The sequence below is a fragment of the Athene noctua genome, chromosome 8 (genome assembly GCF_965140245.1).
Source record: "Athene noctua chromosome 8, bAthNoc1.hap1.1, whole genome shotgun sequence".
NCBI classification, from domain to species: Eukaryota; Metazoa; Chordata; class Aves; order Strigiformes; family Strigidae; genus Athene; species Athene noctua.
The window spans coordinates 3,350,540-3,368,782 of record NC_134044.1 but is presented as its reverse complement, the minus strand read 5'-3'; the positions used below and the strand labels follow the sequence as shown (position 1 = coordinate 3,368,782).

At 39.7% G+C, this 18,243-nt stretch overlaps 1 protein-coding gene across 2 annotated transcripts in view; it reads left to right on the top strand.

The window, feature by feature from the left end:
• STAG1 (STAG1 cohesin complex component) overlaps positions 1–18,243 on the top strand; it is a 208,640-nt gene that overhangs the window by 55,103 nt on the left and 135,294 nt on the right. For both annotated transcript variants that reach the window (XM_074911915.1, XM_074911914.1), the window contains exon 4: positions 5,995–6,159. In XM_074911915.1, coding sequence (XP_074768016.1) covers positions 5,995–6,159 — 165 coding nt within the window. The remainder of the gene's footprint in view (positions 1–5,994; positions 6,160–18,243) is intronic.

The following is an 18,243-nucleotide window of genomic DNA, read 5'->3' as shown; positions in this document are numbered from 1 at the left end:
GAAGTTGCTGAGTAACATTGGTCAAAAAAAGCCTTTTTTGTCTGATGCATTATTGAAATACATGGATATGGATGTGCTCTCCTGTCCTAGGGAGGGGATTCAAAAGCTCAAGGGCTTATGATGCAATGCAGCTTTCACATGAGTGAGCTCAGGCTCATATGAGTTATTTATCTAGCCTTTTTTTGTCTCTTCTCTTTGATCAATACTCTCTGTTCAATACTGTTAGCATGCTTTATTTTAACCTACCTGGCCTTACCTTCCCAGAGCTCAGAATAGCTTGGCTTACTCAGCTGTTAGAGATTGAGGGAGTGAGGGAGATCCCTGGCTGTATTTCAGCTTTGTGGTAGGAGTAGACAGTTTAGCCTCTTTGACTCAGGACAAGAAGAAATGTCAGTCTTTCTGTTCCAGAGGTGGCAATTCTGGGATCTCTGCTGGTGTCTCTCTCATCCCACACTCAGGCCCACAGTATGCCTTTCTCCAACTCCTCTCCTCAGATTCTTTTATTGAGGCAAGATGGAACAAGGCACTTCTGATCCTTTTGTCCCCAGTGCAGACCATATGATTTTGCTTTCAGGTCTTTCTGTATTTTTTGGTGTGGAAGAGACAGACCACAGTACCTTTGCATTCATATGTTGAATTTTAACTTTGCAGCAGACTCTTAGCCTTATTTAGTCTTGTAGCATGGATGTTAGATACTGTAGGGGATTCAGTTTTTTTCTAATTCCAAATCATACATGTCCTGATTAGTAGTAGGAAGGAATCCTCTTGGAAGAATTTCTTTTCATAGTAGTCAAGGTTTGTGGTTTGGTGTGACATACACCAAACATCCTGTTTCAGCTTGCCTACCTGATATTTTTGGTCTGTCCCTTAAAACTGAAGTGAATAAGTCTTTCTGTGGTTCTCTGGGAGCACAGTGCACATACAGCCGGTATGTGAAGACTTCTCTATCCTACCACTTATAGCTTTTTGATGGAGAAATCCTAATGATGTTAGGAGTTTTACTTTTAAGCTTTTGATGGGATAATCCTTGTACTTTTGGCAATCTAATCTATTCTTCCCTTTTTTGTGGAAATAAATCTTTTTCTGATAGCAGCTGCCTCAGCTAGAACAATTAAAGTGATTCAAGCAATTATAGCAGACTCTCTTGAGTCTTTAAGATGACTTTTAGAACTCTTGCTAGGCTTTTAAATAGGGATGAAAAAAAAGCAATACCACTCCCCCAACAATCACTGTTTTGGTTTTATTTTGTTCTAAAATGCATGTGCTACTGAAGCTGCTGAAGCAGCTCTGTATGTGCTGGATATTAGGGGATCTGCATCTGTCTTTGCGAGATAATGTTTGTTTCTTTGATGAAAAGAGTCCAAAGACTGACAGTTTGAATCCAAGAACTTCTCCCTAGGTAGCCATGATGATGTTACGAAGTGTGCAGTATTCTTCGTTTATTTTAATCAGAACTAGTTCAGAAAGATTTCAGACGTACCACTCTTCCACTTAACATGGGGTTATAATGCAGAGGCCTCTTAAGGGGATGATACCTTTGAGAAGCAAGTTCTTCGATCTTACTCAAGTGGAGGGTAAAAAAGCTGCTTCTAGCTATCTTGAGAAATGGGGTATTGCTTTAAATTACTTACGGTATGAATGTACAGAGGCCATCATTTAAGGTGGGTTAGGTGGAGTTACTGACCTGTAACACTTTTACTGTCCTTACTTCTTCGTGAAGTACCTCACATCAACTTGGGAAATGTTAATGGAAAATATCAAGCCACTTCCACTTTTTAAAGACGTGAAAGGAAAAGTATTATCTAGCTAACTCATTGCAAAATTCTGAATTGTCATCATTTTCATTTAATTGCAGTCAAGGTAAGTGTTTTGTTTCCTGTTTGCCTTGGTTTAAGCCTTAAAGCAACAGGTAAACTATGTGGCCATCAATATGGCTATTTTAGAGTTGCTTCTGTGGCACATTCTGAAACTTTGAGTTTCCTAATGCTTTTGTATATAAATCCTCAGCTTGTTGTCAGTTGAATCTGCTGCACAGATCTGAAAACTCATTAGTAATTTCTGTTTTCATTTGGCAACTCAGTCCATTTCGACACCACCACCAATCCAACTGCACGTCCTGGGTCTCAGAGTGAAATTTAACTGCCACAGCCTCACAGCTCCAAGCACCACTTTTCTTGGTGACTGATTAAAAATCCTCAAGCTTTTTTACCTTGCCATGCTTCTTAATCCTTCCCTCTGGTAGTCCTTACTCACCTCAGTGTTGGTTCTGCCATTGCAGCAGGTGCCTGGATTATGGAAATGGTTACAAGGGTTTATGAATACACTTAGATACAGTATTATCAACCAGCTTGCCTTTTCCATGACTTCCCAGAGATCCTTCTCATAAACAGAAGAAAAGTCAGTACTGAGTCTGGAAAACAATCAGCTCTTACCTACCTCAGGACTCTGACAGACTGACACTTAAAAAGGGAAAAAACCCATACACGACTGTCAGTTTAAGGGGGCTTTAGGTAGAGGCAGGGAATTTCTGGCTGAAAGTGTAAAGGGGCAAACAACAGCCGCAATTGGTGTTCCTGTTAGAAAGCAGAGATTCTCTTTTTCCTGCATCTTGATGACTACTTGGTAGATCCTCACAAGGATAGACTTGCTACAAATTTGCTCTGATGAAACATCACATTTTACGCCTGTCAGCACTAGTCTGACAGGTTTATTGGAGCCAAACACATCCTTTGGCTGTTTCTATGTGGAAGCTCTTCATAGCATTAGAAGATGGGTTTTTTGTGTTGAGCTGAAAGACCACCTTTTCGTGTGAATGTGGGTTTCTATCTTTTGGGATTCAGGGCTACCTCTGTTTGGTATCCTCAGTGCCAAACATAATTTTTTGACGTGTAGCTTGACTTTGCAACTCTGCTTCCAAGAGCACCCTGCCTCTGCAGATATTCCATAGATACTCTGTGTCATGAAGGAGTCCCTTTTGCATTTCTATGGATGGACCAGTCCACGCTTTTCCTTCACTTGCTTCAGTGGTGTTGGATGTCTTCATTCTGGGATGCAGTCATAGAATACCAGGTTGGAAGGGACCTCAGGGATCATCTGCTCCAACCTTTCTGGGAAAAATCATCTGTCTAGGCAAGATGGCCCAGCACCCTGTGCAGCTGAATCTTAAAACTGCCCAATGCTGGGGAATCCCCCACTTCTCTGGGGAGATTATTCCACTGGCTGATTGCTCTCACCGTGAAAAATTTTCCTCTTGATGAAAATTTTCCTCTTGTGAAAAATTTTTCTTTTGAAATAGAGTTACTTTTTCAACTTTGTACTCTTAGGTAGGAACCTGTATGAAGCTCAGATCTGTCAAGGTGGCCTGCAGAATTTCTTCCTCTAATTTCAGGGACACTACATGCCAGTAATGTATGACAACAGCATTGGAATATCGTATGCTAATGATAAGATAATGCCACTTCCTCACTTGTGTGCCTTGTGCTTGCGAACTTTATAATTAGAGTGCCAGGCAGTCTCTGGAGCCTGGAAGACCTATGCATGACTTGCTTTCATATTTGCACTCTGGAGTGGGATGGAGTTTGGGCTTCCTGTCAGATGCCTACTAGGTTGAAGTGCTCTGCAGTAGAAGTCTGGTGGATACCCTTCCTCTAGTACTTCTCCACCTGAAGATGATGTTAATCCCTGCCTAACTCAGAAAGTTCTAGTTTTGGATTTTCTTCAGTTTCTCAGTGGAAGATCCTTCTCTGCTTGTTTTGTCTCTTGAGGCAGGATTTAGTACAGGTCCTGTGTCTGGATTTAGCTGCTCCAGCTTGGATGCAGAATGGCTTTTATTAAACGAAAGACTTGGTTTCTCCACTGTAAGAGATGTTCTCATTGTCAACAGAGAGAAACTATTCATGTAGACTCAGTACCATATGTGGTGTTAATTCAGGTTCAGGATATTGAGATATTTACTTGGGCTTGCAGAATCTGGCTTTGTCCAGTAGTTCTGTGAGAAGTACATCTGTTGGTTATTTCTGTACCTCTTCTGAGAGCTCACTGGTATTCTCAACCTTCTAATTCAAACTATAATTCTTGGTCGAAGCACTTCTGTTTCCCCAGCATACCTGACAAAAGTGGAGTTTAAACCGAGCATTTACGTGTCTTGTGGCTACTCATTTTGAGCGTGTGCATGCTGGTCCATAGTACTCACGCCAGTGTAGGTGCTTTTTTTCATTGCTTTCCAGTAACAAGGTATCTTCGCATGTGTGCATTTCGTGTCCATCTCTTACTTGCTTTCCCTTCATCCTTGCAGTGTTTAATGTCTCCCTTTGAATAACATGTTGAGAAAAACTGAGTATAGAGGGGGCTTGCATTAGCTTCTGTGGAGGGCATCGACTTGCGTTCTGCTGTCATTTAACGGTACTTAATAGCGATGAAGTGCTTATGGTTTACTGTCACCCGGATTGAATAAACAATGGATTATATATCTCAAAGAGTCAATTTGCTTCTAATTGTTTGCCATTTTATTAAATACCAATTGTGTCTCTTTGTAGCGCAGTAGAGCTCAAACGTTTCATGTATTGATAGCTTTCTTGATGATAAAGGCAGCTTTGTACATCTTTAAAAATTCAACAAGGGAGAACACATATTCTTTTGCTCACAAGGGCAGATGTTATCCAAAAAACTTTTCACAGAGATTGTACTGTTATTTTAAGCTTTCCAGCTTACATTTATATGCAAGTCCTTAATTGAATATTTGCAAGAGGCAGTTGCAGTTGCACTCTACCTTGCCCTTTTCTTTGGCTCTCTCGCCCCACCAGCAGTGATCCCTTTTAAAGTAACGGAAAAGCTAGACTACCAGCTCTCTTCCAGAAATTAGATCCCTTTCCTCTGCAGGAAAATTCTTAATGTGTCTGCAACTGGAAGATGCAAACAAAAATATTGACTTCATGTTCTTTACTAAAAGCTTTAATAGAAACTGGCTGACAGGATACCAATTTAAATGATACCATGAAGATATTGTCCTAACTGTAATCTTCAGCTTGCTTGCATGTTGTTTTCTTAAACATAATTTCTCAAAATAGCTTTGTTGTTCTGTGGAAAAGAGCAGCTTTTGCTTTTGTTTGCCTTGCAGTAGGGAGAAAGAATAGAATATGAAGTAAGGTCATAGCAGGAATCTTATGTTATTTTCCCCAGAAACTTTTTTTTTGGTATAAACTGACATAAATTCAGAGCAGACTGTTCGCTAGGTGACTTCTTACAAGTGGGATCTATACCACCTGATGGTAAACTTGAACAACCTAGAGAAAAGTTGCATTAAATATAGATTCACAGGGAAAATATTTTAACTCATAAAATTTTGAAGCAAGGGTCTATTATGATGATCTACTAAATCTGGCTGTATAAATTCAGTGATTTGAGTTGAAGAGCTCACTTTTTATACAAAAGTTCTTACAAAAGCTGTATGAAAATGAAAATACAGAAAATTACTGTTAACATGACTTTATTTTTAATAACTTATTGTCTTCCCAAGACCATTAGTTATTCTAAAAGTTTGTGTGCCAGCATAGAACACTTTTGCTGTCCTGTCTGTAATTTGCAACCATTTATCTAGTTTCAGTCATGTTGTCGATTGTTTGTGTTGAGTAAGACTAATATGGGTATTCATGTGAACTGTTACTTCACTGTTAGAAATTCACCACTACTTACCTTGACATGACAGTGGCTTTTAAGTTGTTCCTCAACATCTACTGATAAATAGAAATACATGTACCTGACTGGATGAAGCTCTAAACAACCTGTTTGAATTTTGTAGCTGACCCTGCTCTGAGCAGGAGTTCAGACTGGAAGACCTCCTGAGATCCCTTCCAGCCTTCTGTGATACTTGTGTTTATATACATGTGTGAGTGTATAAAAGTCTGTGTAGTATTTATGTATAATTTATAAAGATACATTGAGTGATTTCAGATATAGCTATAATAAATTTTCATTCTACTGGTTTTCTTTGCCCAGTCTGCCACTAAGAAACCTCGGAAGTCTCCAGCAGACAAGGGTCGTTCTGAATCTGGAGCTAGAGGAGCGAGTCGTGGAAGAGCTAATGGCCACCCTCAGCAGAATGGAGAAGGGGACCCTGTCACTTTGTTTGAGGTGGTTAAGCTGGGAAAGAGTGCTATGCAGGTAAAATAACTAATTGTGTTACCCCTTCACAATTCACTGTCTCCTGTAGGAGTTCAGTCTAAGCTACGCTTTTGTAAACAATTATGTTTTTTCATAACCAGTATTGGTCCAATAGGCTGTCTGAGTATGATAAAGGGACTGAATGTACATTGATCGAGTTGAGGACTGTTACATATACTTCTGAAAGACAAGAGGCAGATCAGAAAGTCAAGTATTTCAAATTCTCCAGTATTCATTACTTCCAAATTGAAAATACATGTTGGTATTAAGCAGTCCATTAAAGAATACTCTGTAATAAGTTTTACATGAGGAAAAAGTATATGATATTAGTGATGCATCCAAGGCTTTTTTTGTTTGCTTGTTTTTTTCAAAATTACCTGATGACACAAGCAGTTGTGAGTACTTTGCACTGCAACTTGCATTCTTCTTGCTGTCCTCACTAGAGCAGCAGGTGAAGGCTAAACGAGTTGCCTAGATTTTCTCTGTGTCTGAGGGACAAAGATGGACACATTGTGAAGACTAATTTTTCATTGTAAAATAATTATCTAAGATAGTTGTAGTGAATTGCCTCTGGAAGTGTTTCTTTACTCATTTGTTTTGATCAATTTCAGAGGTCTTACAGGATCTATTGGGCCAGGTGAGTCCCACCTCAAGAACCTCTAGACATGATTGGTTTTGTCAGTATTTGAATGCTTTTAATAAGTTACTGTGCTTCAGCTATTGGTTTTGGCCCTCAGAGGAGAAACAATGTGCCCAAAACACTGTTCATCCAGTGCGGTGCAAAGCCATCAGTTGTTCCTACTGAAGGATTGTTTAAGCAAACCTCCTTTACTTTGCATTTCAACAAAACAGGACTCATGCAATATCAGTTACTTTGTTTTGACTTTGTGGTGCTAACTACCATGAGAAAATTACAAATTAGGAAAATTAGATGCCATGCCCCATTTTCGATATTACTTTAGTGTAGCTAAAAGCTTAGTCTAAGTCTCAAAGGAATCTAGTCTTGCGAATGAGTGAAAGCTGTTTAAAATTTTCTCTCAGTCTCAAATCTGTGGAAGGTCTGAGATGTAATTTTGAAGAAGTAATAAACAGGAAGAAAATGAGAATTTTTATTCTTCATAGTTGCTGTATTTACAGTTACTCAGGATTGACCCTTCTTATCTAGTAGGTGAAGACAGAACAAATTTACTCCTAACAAAGCCACAGATTCCTTGTGCCTCTTCTTCCTACATGTTTTAAGTCAGGGCTTCCAACTTCGCTTGGTTTTCAACGCTTTTTCAAATTTCATTTTTGGCAGGATTTGAGGAAACATCTGGAGGCTATTTTCTGGTTTTACTGTGGTACAGAACATACAATATGCTTTATGTAGTATGTTTGTCTTAGAGTTATTGATATTTGCAGGAGACAAATGAAAAGGAATGGGTGATTGCTTTGATATTTGATTATAGTGCGTGTGTGTGGAATTGACTTTGATACATTTCATCTACTTCAAAAGAGGTGCCATCAGAAGTCTTCTGCAGATTAAATTCTAAAAAAGAAATTGTCTGCATGTTTGTATTAAGAAACTTTTGGAAATCAAACACAAAGGAATGGTTTTGAGAAATTTAGTATTTGTATATGCATATATAGATTGGTGTGTGTCTGTGTATTTGTGTATATGTACGTGTGCGAATATCTATGTAAACACACATGCTTAAAAAGTGCCCAGCCTACATATATGAGAAAGTAGTAGACAGCACATTTTAAGCAATGGAGAAACACTAAACAAATAGTAAAGGCATGGGCAAGATTATTTGAAGACCTGGGATGCAAACAGGCATAAATGACTTTAGCCATAATTTCAAGAGTATATGTCACTTGTGCACCTTTGAAAATTTTACTATTGGTAAAATTATTCAGAAAGAAAGAAACAAACCCTGTGGTGGGAAAGAGGATGCAATTAAAATGTGATTTAATACTTCTAAATTTGCACTCTGTACAATAATTTTATGTGAAACCAAGGTTCTGTAAACCAAACTTTTTAGCATCTTTATACTTCTCTTTTTCCTTAATAGCTTAGGGATTTTGATGTAACAGTTAGGAATGCTTGCCATTTTTGTTTTTCTTAGTTTTGATGAAAGTTTTTTGTGGCCAATTTAGTGATTTTATCAGTATTGCGCATTTTCAGAGAAGTGCCATATATTTGTATTTGTCAGAACTTAATATTTCTCAATGTTTAGTTCTTTCCCTGTAATACAAACCAAAATTTTTCTGTGGTGCTCTTAATTTAGCTTCCAGCAATGAAAACCCAGAAAAAATCAATAAATAGATTCTGAGATTACATGGGAATCATGTGCTTTTGTTTCTGATCTGTCTGTTCCTGCTGTTTGCTCTCAGGATGTATTTTAGTTGTTAGATTTTTCTGGCTTTGTGTTGCCAACTCATGGAAGTCTGTAGCTGAATTCAATTCTCACTTCTTTTAAGTTTGCCCTCTATTTTGGTTCTCATCACAGGATTAATTTACTACTTCTCTTCAGGCTTATTGCTGTTTGATTCTTCCAGAGAAATAAAGTTAGGTTAATATTTTGTATTTCAAGTATATATACCTTCAGAACTGCTCTTTGCATATAAATCTTTGCCTCTATTATGAAGTGCTAGTTATGTTGGTGTTAAGTCTCATTTGAACTCTATAAATCAATTTGATACCCATATTAAGTTGGTATCGGATTGTTGACACTGTTTTTTAATTTGCTCTGTAACCTTTTGTACAGTTGCTTCAGAAGTTTTTCTGCTGGCAGCTCTCTGTATGAAGTGTGATATGACCTGCTGTTCACGTTTTCTGCAGGTACATTCTGTTTGTCCATTAAGACTCTTCATAGAGATTTTTTTAGGCTCTATTTTTTTTTTTATTAAGCATTATACTCTTCTGCTTTTTGTAATTTTTCTCTTCTATTTTTATTTTATTTTCTTTAAATGATTTTATAAAGACAGCTTTATCCACTATATTTCCCCACTCTAAACCTCTGTAGGCAGAATGAACTAAATCACCATTTGTCATGTGTTTAAACTGCCTGAGTTTCCACTGATGGGAACAAAGGGCATGGGTGAACCTCCACTCCTTCAGCAGAGTCCCCAGTACAGAGGCTGACTCGCAGCTTAAATCTTTGTGGGCACTTCTGCATTGGTCTCTGGCCCTGGCATTAAGCCAGCAGCAAAATAAAGAGTGAGAGATGATCTCAAATTTTGTTTAGGCCTCAGTCTGAAAATTTCTCACGATTATGACCAATTGACCATAATGAAGTTTATACTTCTGTGTTGATCAAACCAAGCATAGAAGTGTTCTGCTTTCTTGTGTGTAAAGAGGATTTGTGCCTCCCCCAGAACATCAGAGAGAATCATCAGTAATCCCAAGAGTTGTTCAGTCCAAAACATGAACAGATCTATACCTCAATTACTCTGTAATACTGTGTGTGTTACCAGTTACCCTTAACTGATGTTACCAGTTCACTACAGATTAGATGCTGATTTTCAAAAAAATATGCGACCCCTCTGCTTACACTCAGCTAATAGGTGTAATCTTGGTGGTGGTTAGACATGGTTCAGAGTACATATGGCTCCATTATCTACCAACAAGCATTTTAGGGTATGTATCCAAAGACAGTATGTTGAAATAGAATTTTTCATTGTGCCACCAGTTGTTGTTTGTTCCTCCAGAATTGAGGAATGTACATGGTTCCTCACTGTTCTTGTTCTGCACACCTTGGCACACATGGGTTTGAGTCCTTTGAGGTCCTCTCCCTGTTCAAGTAAAGCTGTATTTGTAGCACTGCTTACCCTGTCATGAGAAGAAGTTTTCTTTTTCTATGTTTCAGTTTCTGAGGGTTTTGTCATCTTTGCATCTACTGTGCCCATGTTGGCAAGTTGTGACTCTTATTCACGGTACTATGCTGGCTAGAAAGTTTGAGTTTCAGAGCAGAAACATGAGACCTTTTTTTCCCTTCAGTTGCCTATCTGAAAGGATTAAAAATATTTCATTAATCTAAAATATTTCTGAAATGTAAACAAAATTTTCAATATTATACTGGTTTTAAATATTTATCCACCTGTCACAGACTGAGGTTCAAAATCAGTGCATGCAAAGATAAAGGATATGCATTCTTGTAATTATGCTTTTCATCTGCTGGAAATAGTATGAAAGAGGTAAAGGAAACACTCTTACAACTTCCAGCAGTGCTCTCTTTTTGTGTTCTCTATGTGTTAGCATCTTATTGGTGTGGTTGTCAGTGCCTTTTATCCTAATGTCTCATGTTTGGATGACTTTTAGTCATCAACATTTGTATCTGAAATTATTTTCTGATGGAAATTCCTAGTACCTCCAATATCTTTTTCTATCACTTTGAGATTTGATGATCTGAACAAGAAATGCAAGATAGTCATTTCTTCCAAAGAGCTGATAATGTCTTTATGCATCCTGATAATATAGCACATCCCATGTAATTTCAGTAATTTTTGTATTTTCACAGCGTTTGGGGCAGAAATAGACCATTGTGGTCTGTATGCTATCTCCCTGCATAGGTCAGACCATGGAATAACACCCATTCCTGTGTTAAGCCAACAGCTTCTTTACATCCCTAATTTTTCTTTAGTAATAGTAATATTAGTTTCAGTTAGCTAGAAGTTTTTGAGGGCCAACCTTAGCAACTGTAGAGGCAGAGCCAAAGTTTTAAACATTGTTGTTCCCCCTCAGGTCTTGCTGCAGGAGCTGCTCCCCTACCCTGGCAGTCACAGGTGCTTTGGCCATTGCTGCAGGGAGCTGGGCTGGTGATGTGGAGCAGGAGGTGGCCCTGGACTTGGAGAAGGTGCCTGGTGCCCCCCGCAGGGAGTGAGGCTGTCCCTTGGGCTGGCTTCTCCCAGGGATGGGAGTTGGCAGTGGCTGCTCAGCTTTGTCAGCGGGTTCCTAATGCATTCTGCATGAATTAAGCTTTGATTTGCTTACTTCTCTCAGCTCCCTGGAACTTTATCTCACAATTATTTTAATCATGTAATTACTATGCAATATAGATAATCCCAGTGTTCCTTAGTCCTTCCAGTGCTTCTGGTTAAAAAGAACTGTTACATGCCTGCTTCAATCTTGCATAGACTGAGGCTGCTCTTGAACAGATTGGTCCCACCTTCTCCCACACCTACAGCTGATGTTTTTTACACCTTTCTTGTGTGTTTTGTAGTCACACCAAGAAATAGCTTTAATTGGAACCTGACACTTTGGTGGATTTTTTTCAGTTGGATCAGCTCCCCGATTCAGCTCATCTCTGGCAGCAGCTCACACTTACTCTTGATAAGAATGACTATGTTAACCATCAGTATATCTACCTTATTTAGGAGGAATTACACACATGTTTTTACATATATACTTGAGCTTAAAAATGTCAGAGCAGCTGTAACTGGATTGTATCTGGGAGAACAACCCCCTTGCATTCCAGGAGGAGATAGTCAGTGACCTACTGCATCACATAGACATACACAAGTCTATGGGACCGGATGGGATACACCCGAGAATGCTGAAGGAGCTGGCTGGGGTGCTCCCCAAGCTGTTTTCCATCATTTACCAGCAGTCCTGGCTGACTGAGGAGGTCCCGACAGGGTGGAAATTGGCCAATGTGATGCCCATATATAAGGAGGGTCAGAAGGTCCGGGAAATTACAGGCCTGACAGCTTGACTTTGGTACCTGGGAAGCTGATGGAGCAGCTCATCCTGAGTACCATCATACAACACATGAGGGACAACCAGATGCTCAGGCCCAGTCAGCAGGGTTTATGAAAGGCAGGTCCTGCTTGACAAACCTGATCTCCTCCTATGACAGAGCGACCTGCTTATTGGATGAGGGAAAGGCTGTGGATGTTGTTTACCTTGACTTCAGTAAGGCCTTTGACACCATTTCCCACAGCATTCTCCTGGCGAAACTGGCTGCTCACAGCTTGGATGGGCACACGCTTCACTGGGTAAAAAACCGGCTGGATGGTCAAGCCCAAAGAGTTGTGGTGAACGGAGTTAAATCCAGCTGGCGGCCGGTCACGAGTGGTGTCCCCCAGGGCTGGGTTTTGGGGCCATTCCTGTTTAACATCTTTACTGATGATCTAGATGAGGGGATTGAGTACACCCTCAGTCAGTTTGCAGATGACACCCAGTTGGGCGGGAGTGTTGATGTGCTCGAGGGCGGGGAGGCTCTGCAGAGAGACCTGGACAGGCTGGAGCCATGGGCTGAGCCCAACTGGAGGAGTTTCAATAAGGGCAAATGCCGGGGGCTGCCCTTGGGCCACAACAACCCCCAGCAGCGCTACAGGCTTGGGGAGGAGTGGCTGGAGAGCTGCCAGTCAGAGAGGGACCTGGGGGGGTTGATTGACAACCGGCTGAACAGGAGCCAGCAGTGTGCCCAGGGGGCCAAGAAGGCCAATGGCATCCTGGCTTGTGTCAGCACTAGCGTGGCCAGCAGGGACAGGGAAGGGATCTGACCCCTGTACTCGGCACTGGTGAGGCTGCACCTTCATGAGTGGGTTCAGTTTTGGGCCCCTCACCCCAAAAAGGCCATTGAATGACTCGAGCGTGTCCAGAGAAGGGCAACGAAGCTGGTGCAGGGTCTGGAGCACAGGTCTGCTGGGGAGCGGCTGAGGGAACTGGGGGGGGTTTAGTCTGGAGAAGAGGAGGCTGAGGGGAGACCTCATCGCCCTCTACAGCTCCCTGACAGGAGGGTGCAGAAAGCTGGGGATGAGTCTCCTGAACCAAGTAATAAATGATAGGACAAGAGGTAATGGCCTCAAGATGCGCCAGGGAAGGTTTAGACTAGATACTAGGAAACATTTGTTTCCAGAAGGGGCTGTTGGGTGTTGGAATGGGCTGCCCAGGGCAGGGGGGGAGTCCCCATCCCTGGAGGGGTTGAAGAGTCGGGCTGACCCAGCGCTGAGGGATCTGGTGGAGTTGGGAACGGTCAGGGTGAGATTCATGGTTGGACTGGAGGAGCTGCAGGGTCCTTTCCAACCTAGATGATTCTGTGATTCTGTATCAAAAGTCCAATATCCTTTCTCTTACAATGACAGCTAAGAAAGAGAGTAACAAGGCAAAAATGTGTTTGGGGAATTCTTCCTGCCTCTGACTGTTGGCAGTTCAGGGTGAATGTGGTGTCTGTGTTCCCAGTAGCCTTCATGGCTTTCTCTTCCCTGAGTTAGTCTCTTCTCCCTCTGAGAAGTCCTCTTTGCTGGATAGTGTCTCTGCATCTGCCTCAGCTGTTTCTGGGAGTGAAGATCTTTGAAGATAACTATATACAGACATATGATATTAAGTATTATCCATGTTTTTTGTGTTAAAGGCATGTTTTAGTTTAATTGTCCTTTGTTGTATTTTAACAATGCTGTATTCTCCGACTTGAAGGATGGATAATAACTTTGGGTTTCCTCACACTGTCTCAGAAACTCTTAGGAGTTAAGTATGCACACTGTAAAGTTTACAGGGTAAAACACTGCAACTGTTATTGACATTTAAACTAGTATTTCATTTTCATATTGCTAGATGGATTTCTTCTGCAGCCTGATCTTGCTTTGCTTTTGGTTGTATGCTACTGTATCAAAAAAAATCAAAACTAGGTATATGTTTTCATGCTTGTTATAATAGAAACAATTTAGCACCAGGTGAAGCATTAATTAATAAGGAGGGTGTCCCTTAATACCAAATGAATTTTTCTGCATCACACAAGACATCTTTTCCCTTGTGATGTAATGAGATGTAGGATGATTTTGCTGTTAATGTGAACACATGTGCCAGTAGTGCAGTGTGTGAAAACATTTATACCTGAAAATATCCATTATACTTAAAGCCAGAGAAGTCTTTTGCTCTCTAAAATGTCAGGTTTTCAAGTGTCTGGGGTCGTCTGTGAACCCTTTTACAGATTGTACTAGCAAAGGAACTTAAACCGTGTTTTTTAATAAATTGATGGGTCTCTCTTATTGGAATAATTGATTTTGTTTCTGCGCTCCTCTAAGGACTTTTTAAATTCTCACGTTCCATGTAAGTGAGTAGTTATGATGCTTTGTAGCACCTCAGAACCATTCATTCCCATGATTGACCCAGTTTAAACAGTCACAGCCCCTTGGAAACTGTGGAACATGTCGACTGTGAGAGATTAGCACCTACAAAAATTCTGTACCACAGTAGAAAATCTGCTTGGTATGAGGCTGTTGCATGGTCCAGCCGTCATTTCTGAGGACTCGGGAAATGCAGCTCTGAGCAGTGTGGATCTGCTGTGGCAAGAGTGCTCATCCTCAGTAGTTCCTGTGATTTTAATTCATTTGAAAGAAGAATTTTTCCAGTGCCTTTAATGCACATAAGTAAAATGCCAGTTAAATTGTGCCATTATAATAGTCTCATAAGGGAAATAAAGATTTTTTTTCCTTTCATTAGTGTTTTTTTCTTCCCAAATAGTTTCATGTAATGCATTACACTGATTTCCCCGCATAATGGTATTTAATGCTTATTCTATTGCGTAGAAATATGTGTTTATATGAAATGCCAAATCAGGATCTCTCTGTATGGAGAGTGTGAATCCCTTAGTTTCATTGGGAATGAATACTTGTAGGATTGTATTTCTTCCCTCTCTGTGCTTCAGGAAGAAAAATTATATAGGTAGGCACTGCATAAAGCAGATATTCCCATCTTTGCTTAGGGTAAAAAAAACAAGAAACAGGTTCTGTTGCATTAACATTTAAAAAAAAAAGTAACTGTCTTTTCAGAAAACAATTGCTAGGTGTTAGCAAAGTCTGAACTTCTTAATAAAATGACCATCTTTAGCGGGAAAAGAATAACTTGCAGTTCTTAATCTACAGTTCTTTTTTATTAACCTTATATTGGGTTTTTCAGTGGGTGTATATTAGACTTAATGCCTGCAATATGGAATGCAACCAGTCAGTCATCTTGAAGTCTAATGCACAGTCTTAAATTGCACATACTTTTACATGTTAGGAACTACCTTCACCCCAGTAACTGTCTGTGTAATTACTTCAGTCTTCACAACATTTAACCTTTAAAAGACTTTTATTCTTTTTTAAAAAACCTGCACAGATTCACTTAAAAATCCCGTTACGCAGAGCATTATAAGTCTTTCGCTACTTGCCTGCCTTTCCCTGTGTTCTTATTTTCAGGGTACTTTTAAGTTCTTCTCACTGTCTGTTAAAGCGTATTTTCCAGCTTTTATCTTCTCTTCAGGCTGCTCTTCATACAGATAATTGAAATCTTTAATTTCACTGTGCATTTCTTTTTTTTTTTGTTTGTTTTAATAAGCTTTGAATTTCATTTGAGTAACTTTGGTTTCTTGGCAGAAGTTACTATAAGCTTTGATTTTGGTGGTTTTTTCCTACCTTTAATGTAAACACTCTGAGCACCTATTCTAGAGTCATTCTTTGTTCTGTCATGTTCACTGTAAATGAAGCGTGTCCATGATCAGATGTATGAAATGACAAATTATTTAAATGTTCTTTATACTTGATTTGCCTTGGTTTACAGTTGACTCAGATCTTACACTTGAATATGCATTTCATATACAGTGTCATTTGTTTTCTTTTTGTGTTAGTAGCACTGCTGTCAGATTGTTACTTAATTTAAATTGTGAAATAGCTTTTTTTTAAATCAACTTTCATTAATATTTAGTGGGACTGTGCTAATTTACACGAGCTGGCAAGGTATCATCTGCAGTTAGTCCCTCTGGTTTCTCCAGCACTTAATGTTCCTAAATGCAGTAATGTTCTTGCACTGAAGGAATATGAAATGGATTCATAGCTGTAAAGCCTCCAGGAGGTAATAAGATAACTAGCTTCGTTATTTCATTCATTGCATCAGACTTTCACTTTTACTGGCAATCCAAGCTGCTGTTTCTCTTCAATACTATAAAATGTTCCTATTTATCTTTTAGCAGACTTTGAAGGCCAATATATTTGCAAGTCTCCGTGATTGATTTTAAGTTTTTTACTCAGACTATGGATCTATTCTGCTACTTGATTGACTTTCTTTAAGCTTCTTATTTCTGTAGGGTTGCCTATTTGGCATATTCTTCAAATTATGCTGCCTGGTAGTTCTTAAAACAGATTCATTTGAGAGTTAATTTCTGTGAGATTCTCTTGAAAGCTGTTGTGGGCTTTTGAAAATCTCTGTACTATGTGTTTGTACTGTACATCATGTGCCATTTGCAGAAGACCTTGATTTTTCACTCAGTTCTTATAAGAATAGAAGCATTTTTAGAATTAGAAAAAAAAATATGTTTCAGAGTCAAATTTTTGTAACGTGTACTTGTATGGACTTGTTATGCTGGCTGACCCAGAGATGTGGTGCATCTATGTGTATATATATATGTAGATCTATATATCCACATATATGTGTATATGTGTGTATATACATGTATAGATGTTTTCTGACAGCAAGGAGCAAAAGGGGGTCATGTGGGTGTTACTGGAGTAATCTTGAGGTTTTATCTATGTAACTGAGCTAGATAATTTTTTAGTTTGCTTAAAATTTAGTTCTCATACTCCTTGCCTCACTCCAATCTGGTAACAAAGATGAGAAGCTAAAGAGGGGTTTTGTGCGATTTCTCATTTGTTGTGCTTCATAACCTTGTTGTCAAGGGAGCCTTTTTCCTTGTGCACATGCACTGAATTTGGTGAATCCCAAAAGCAAGATCTCCTGCACCTGGGTAGAGGGCTACAGCACATGTACTCTAGATCTTGTGCTTCCCAGGAATGCTGAATTTATCTTGTACTTCATGCACAGCATGCAAGTGCACATTTCCATATGGTAAATCCATGCTCTCTATTGCATCTGAAGGTAAAAACATCTGGAAGCAGATGGGTACCCCCAGAACAACTCATGCAGTATATTACTACCATCTTTCATAAGTATTTTGCAGAAGTAGGCAACAAGACTCCTGTGGGGATAAATTCTTCTGGTGGAATGAGCCTGTTTGTAGCTACCTCCTTCCCAAAGAGCTGACTGGTCCTTCCCTCCTCCTGTCACCATGTGTGCCTTCGCTGCAATATCAATCCTGTGTCTGGGAGAGGTGACAGGGAGGGGCCCAGGGCAGGATATCTCTGGGCAAGGTGATTAAATATAGATTGTTGCCCTGGGTTTGCTCTTTGCTTATGTCTGAGAAGCTTTTGAAAACAGGGTGACTGGATGGAGGCGGCAAACAAGATAAAATCATCCTGGAGGGTTTGCTGTAACCTGTGGACTAGAAATCCTTGTTTTTAACAGGAGTCTTTCTCTCTATGCATGTTTATGCAAAGTAATTCCTTTTCTGGCAATGACTGCTTGTTGCGCCATTTGCTACACTATTCCTGTTGTTTGATTTCTTTTTGGTTTTCACTTGTATTCGACCTTTTTCTTGGTATTTGGATTACTGCTGGTTTTTCTTGTTTCAGCTGATACTTGTCTCTATTTTAGGTCTGATGTGTATCGTGGTTTTGGTTTTTTTTTCCATCCTAGTGTTTTCAGTTTTTATAGCTCTTTTCTGTTACATCAAAAGTCAACAGTTTGAGAAAGTTCCAACTGTTCTAGCATATGTAGTCTGGCTTCATTATCTCCTGTTGCCTTAAACTGTAATCTCTAAGAAAAATTTACCAACAAGCATGCCAAATGTGCATGAGGGGTTGAATGGTGTAGATCTGTGGGTGTTATCTGGATTTTGATATGCTGAAAATACCCCTCTCATTTTTAGGGATTAGTGAATACAATTTGTGTGACTGTACTGATGCTGACAGGTCAGGTGCCTGTATGTGACTTGTCACCCTAAGCTACTCAGGCAGTTGGTGGAGATCTACTTAATGTCATCACGAGCATTTTAAAGCAGGAGCTATCTCATCTCACCGTTCATACCTGCACTAGGCAGATGAATGACGCTGATAGCCCCACTGAATATTGGCTGTATATGTGTATGCACGTGTATGCATGCATACACACTATGTTGTGTATAAAGGGAGTGACTAGCTTGTGTGACTACACAGGCTATGCATGTCAAGTTAGGTAAAATGAATCCTACCCAAACATTCAGAACTTTAGTTAAAGCTATGTCCAGA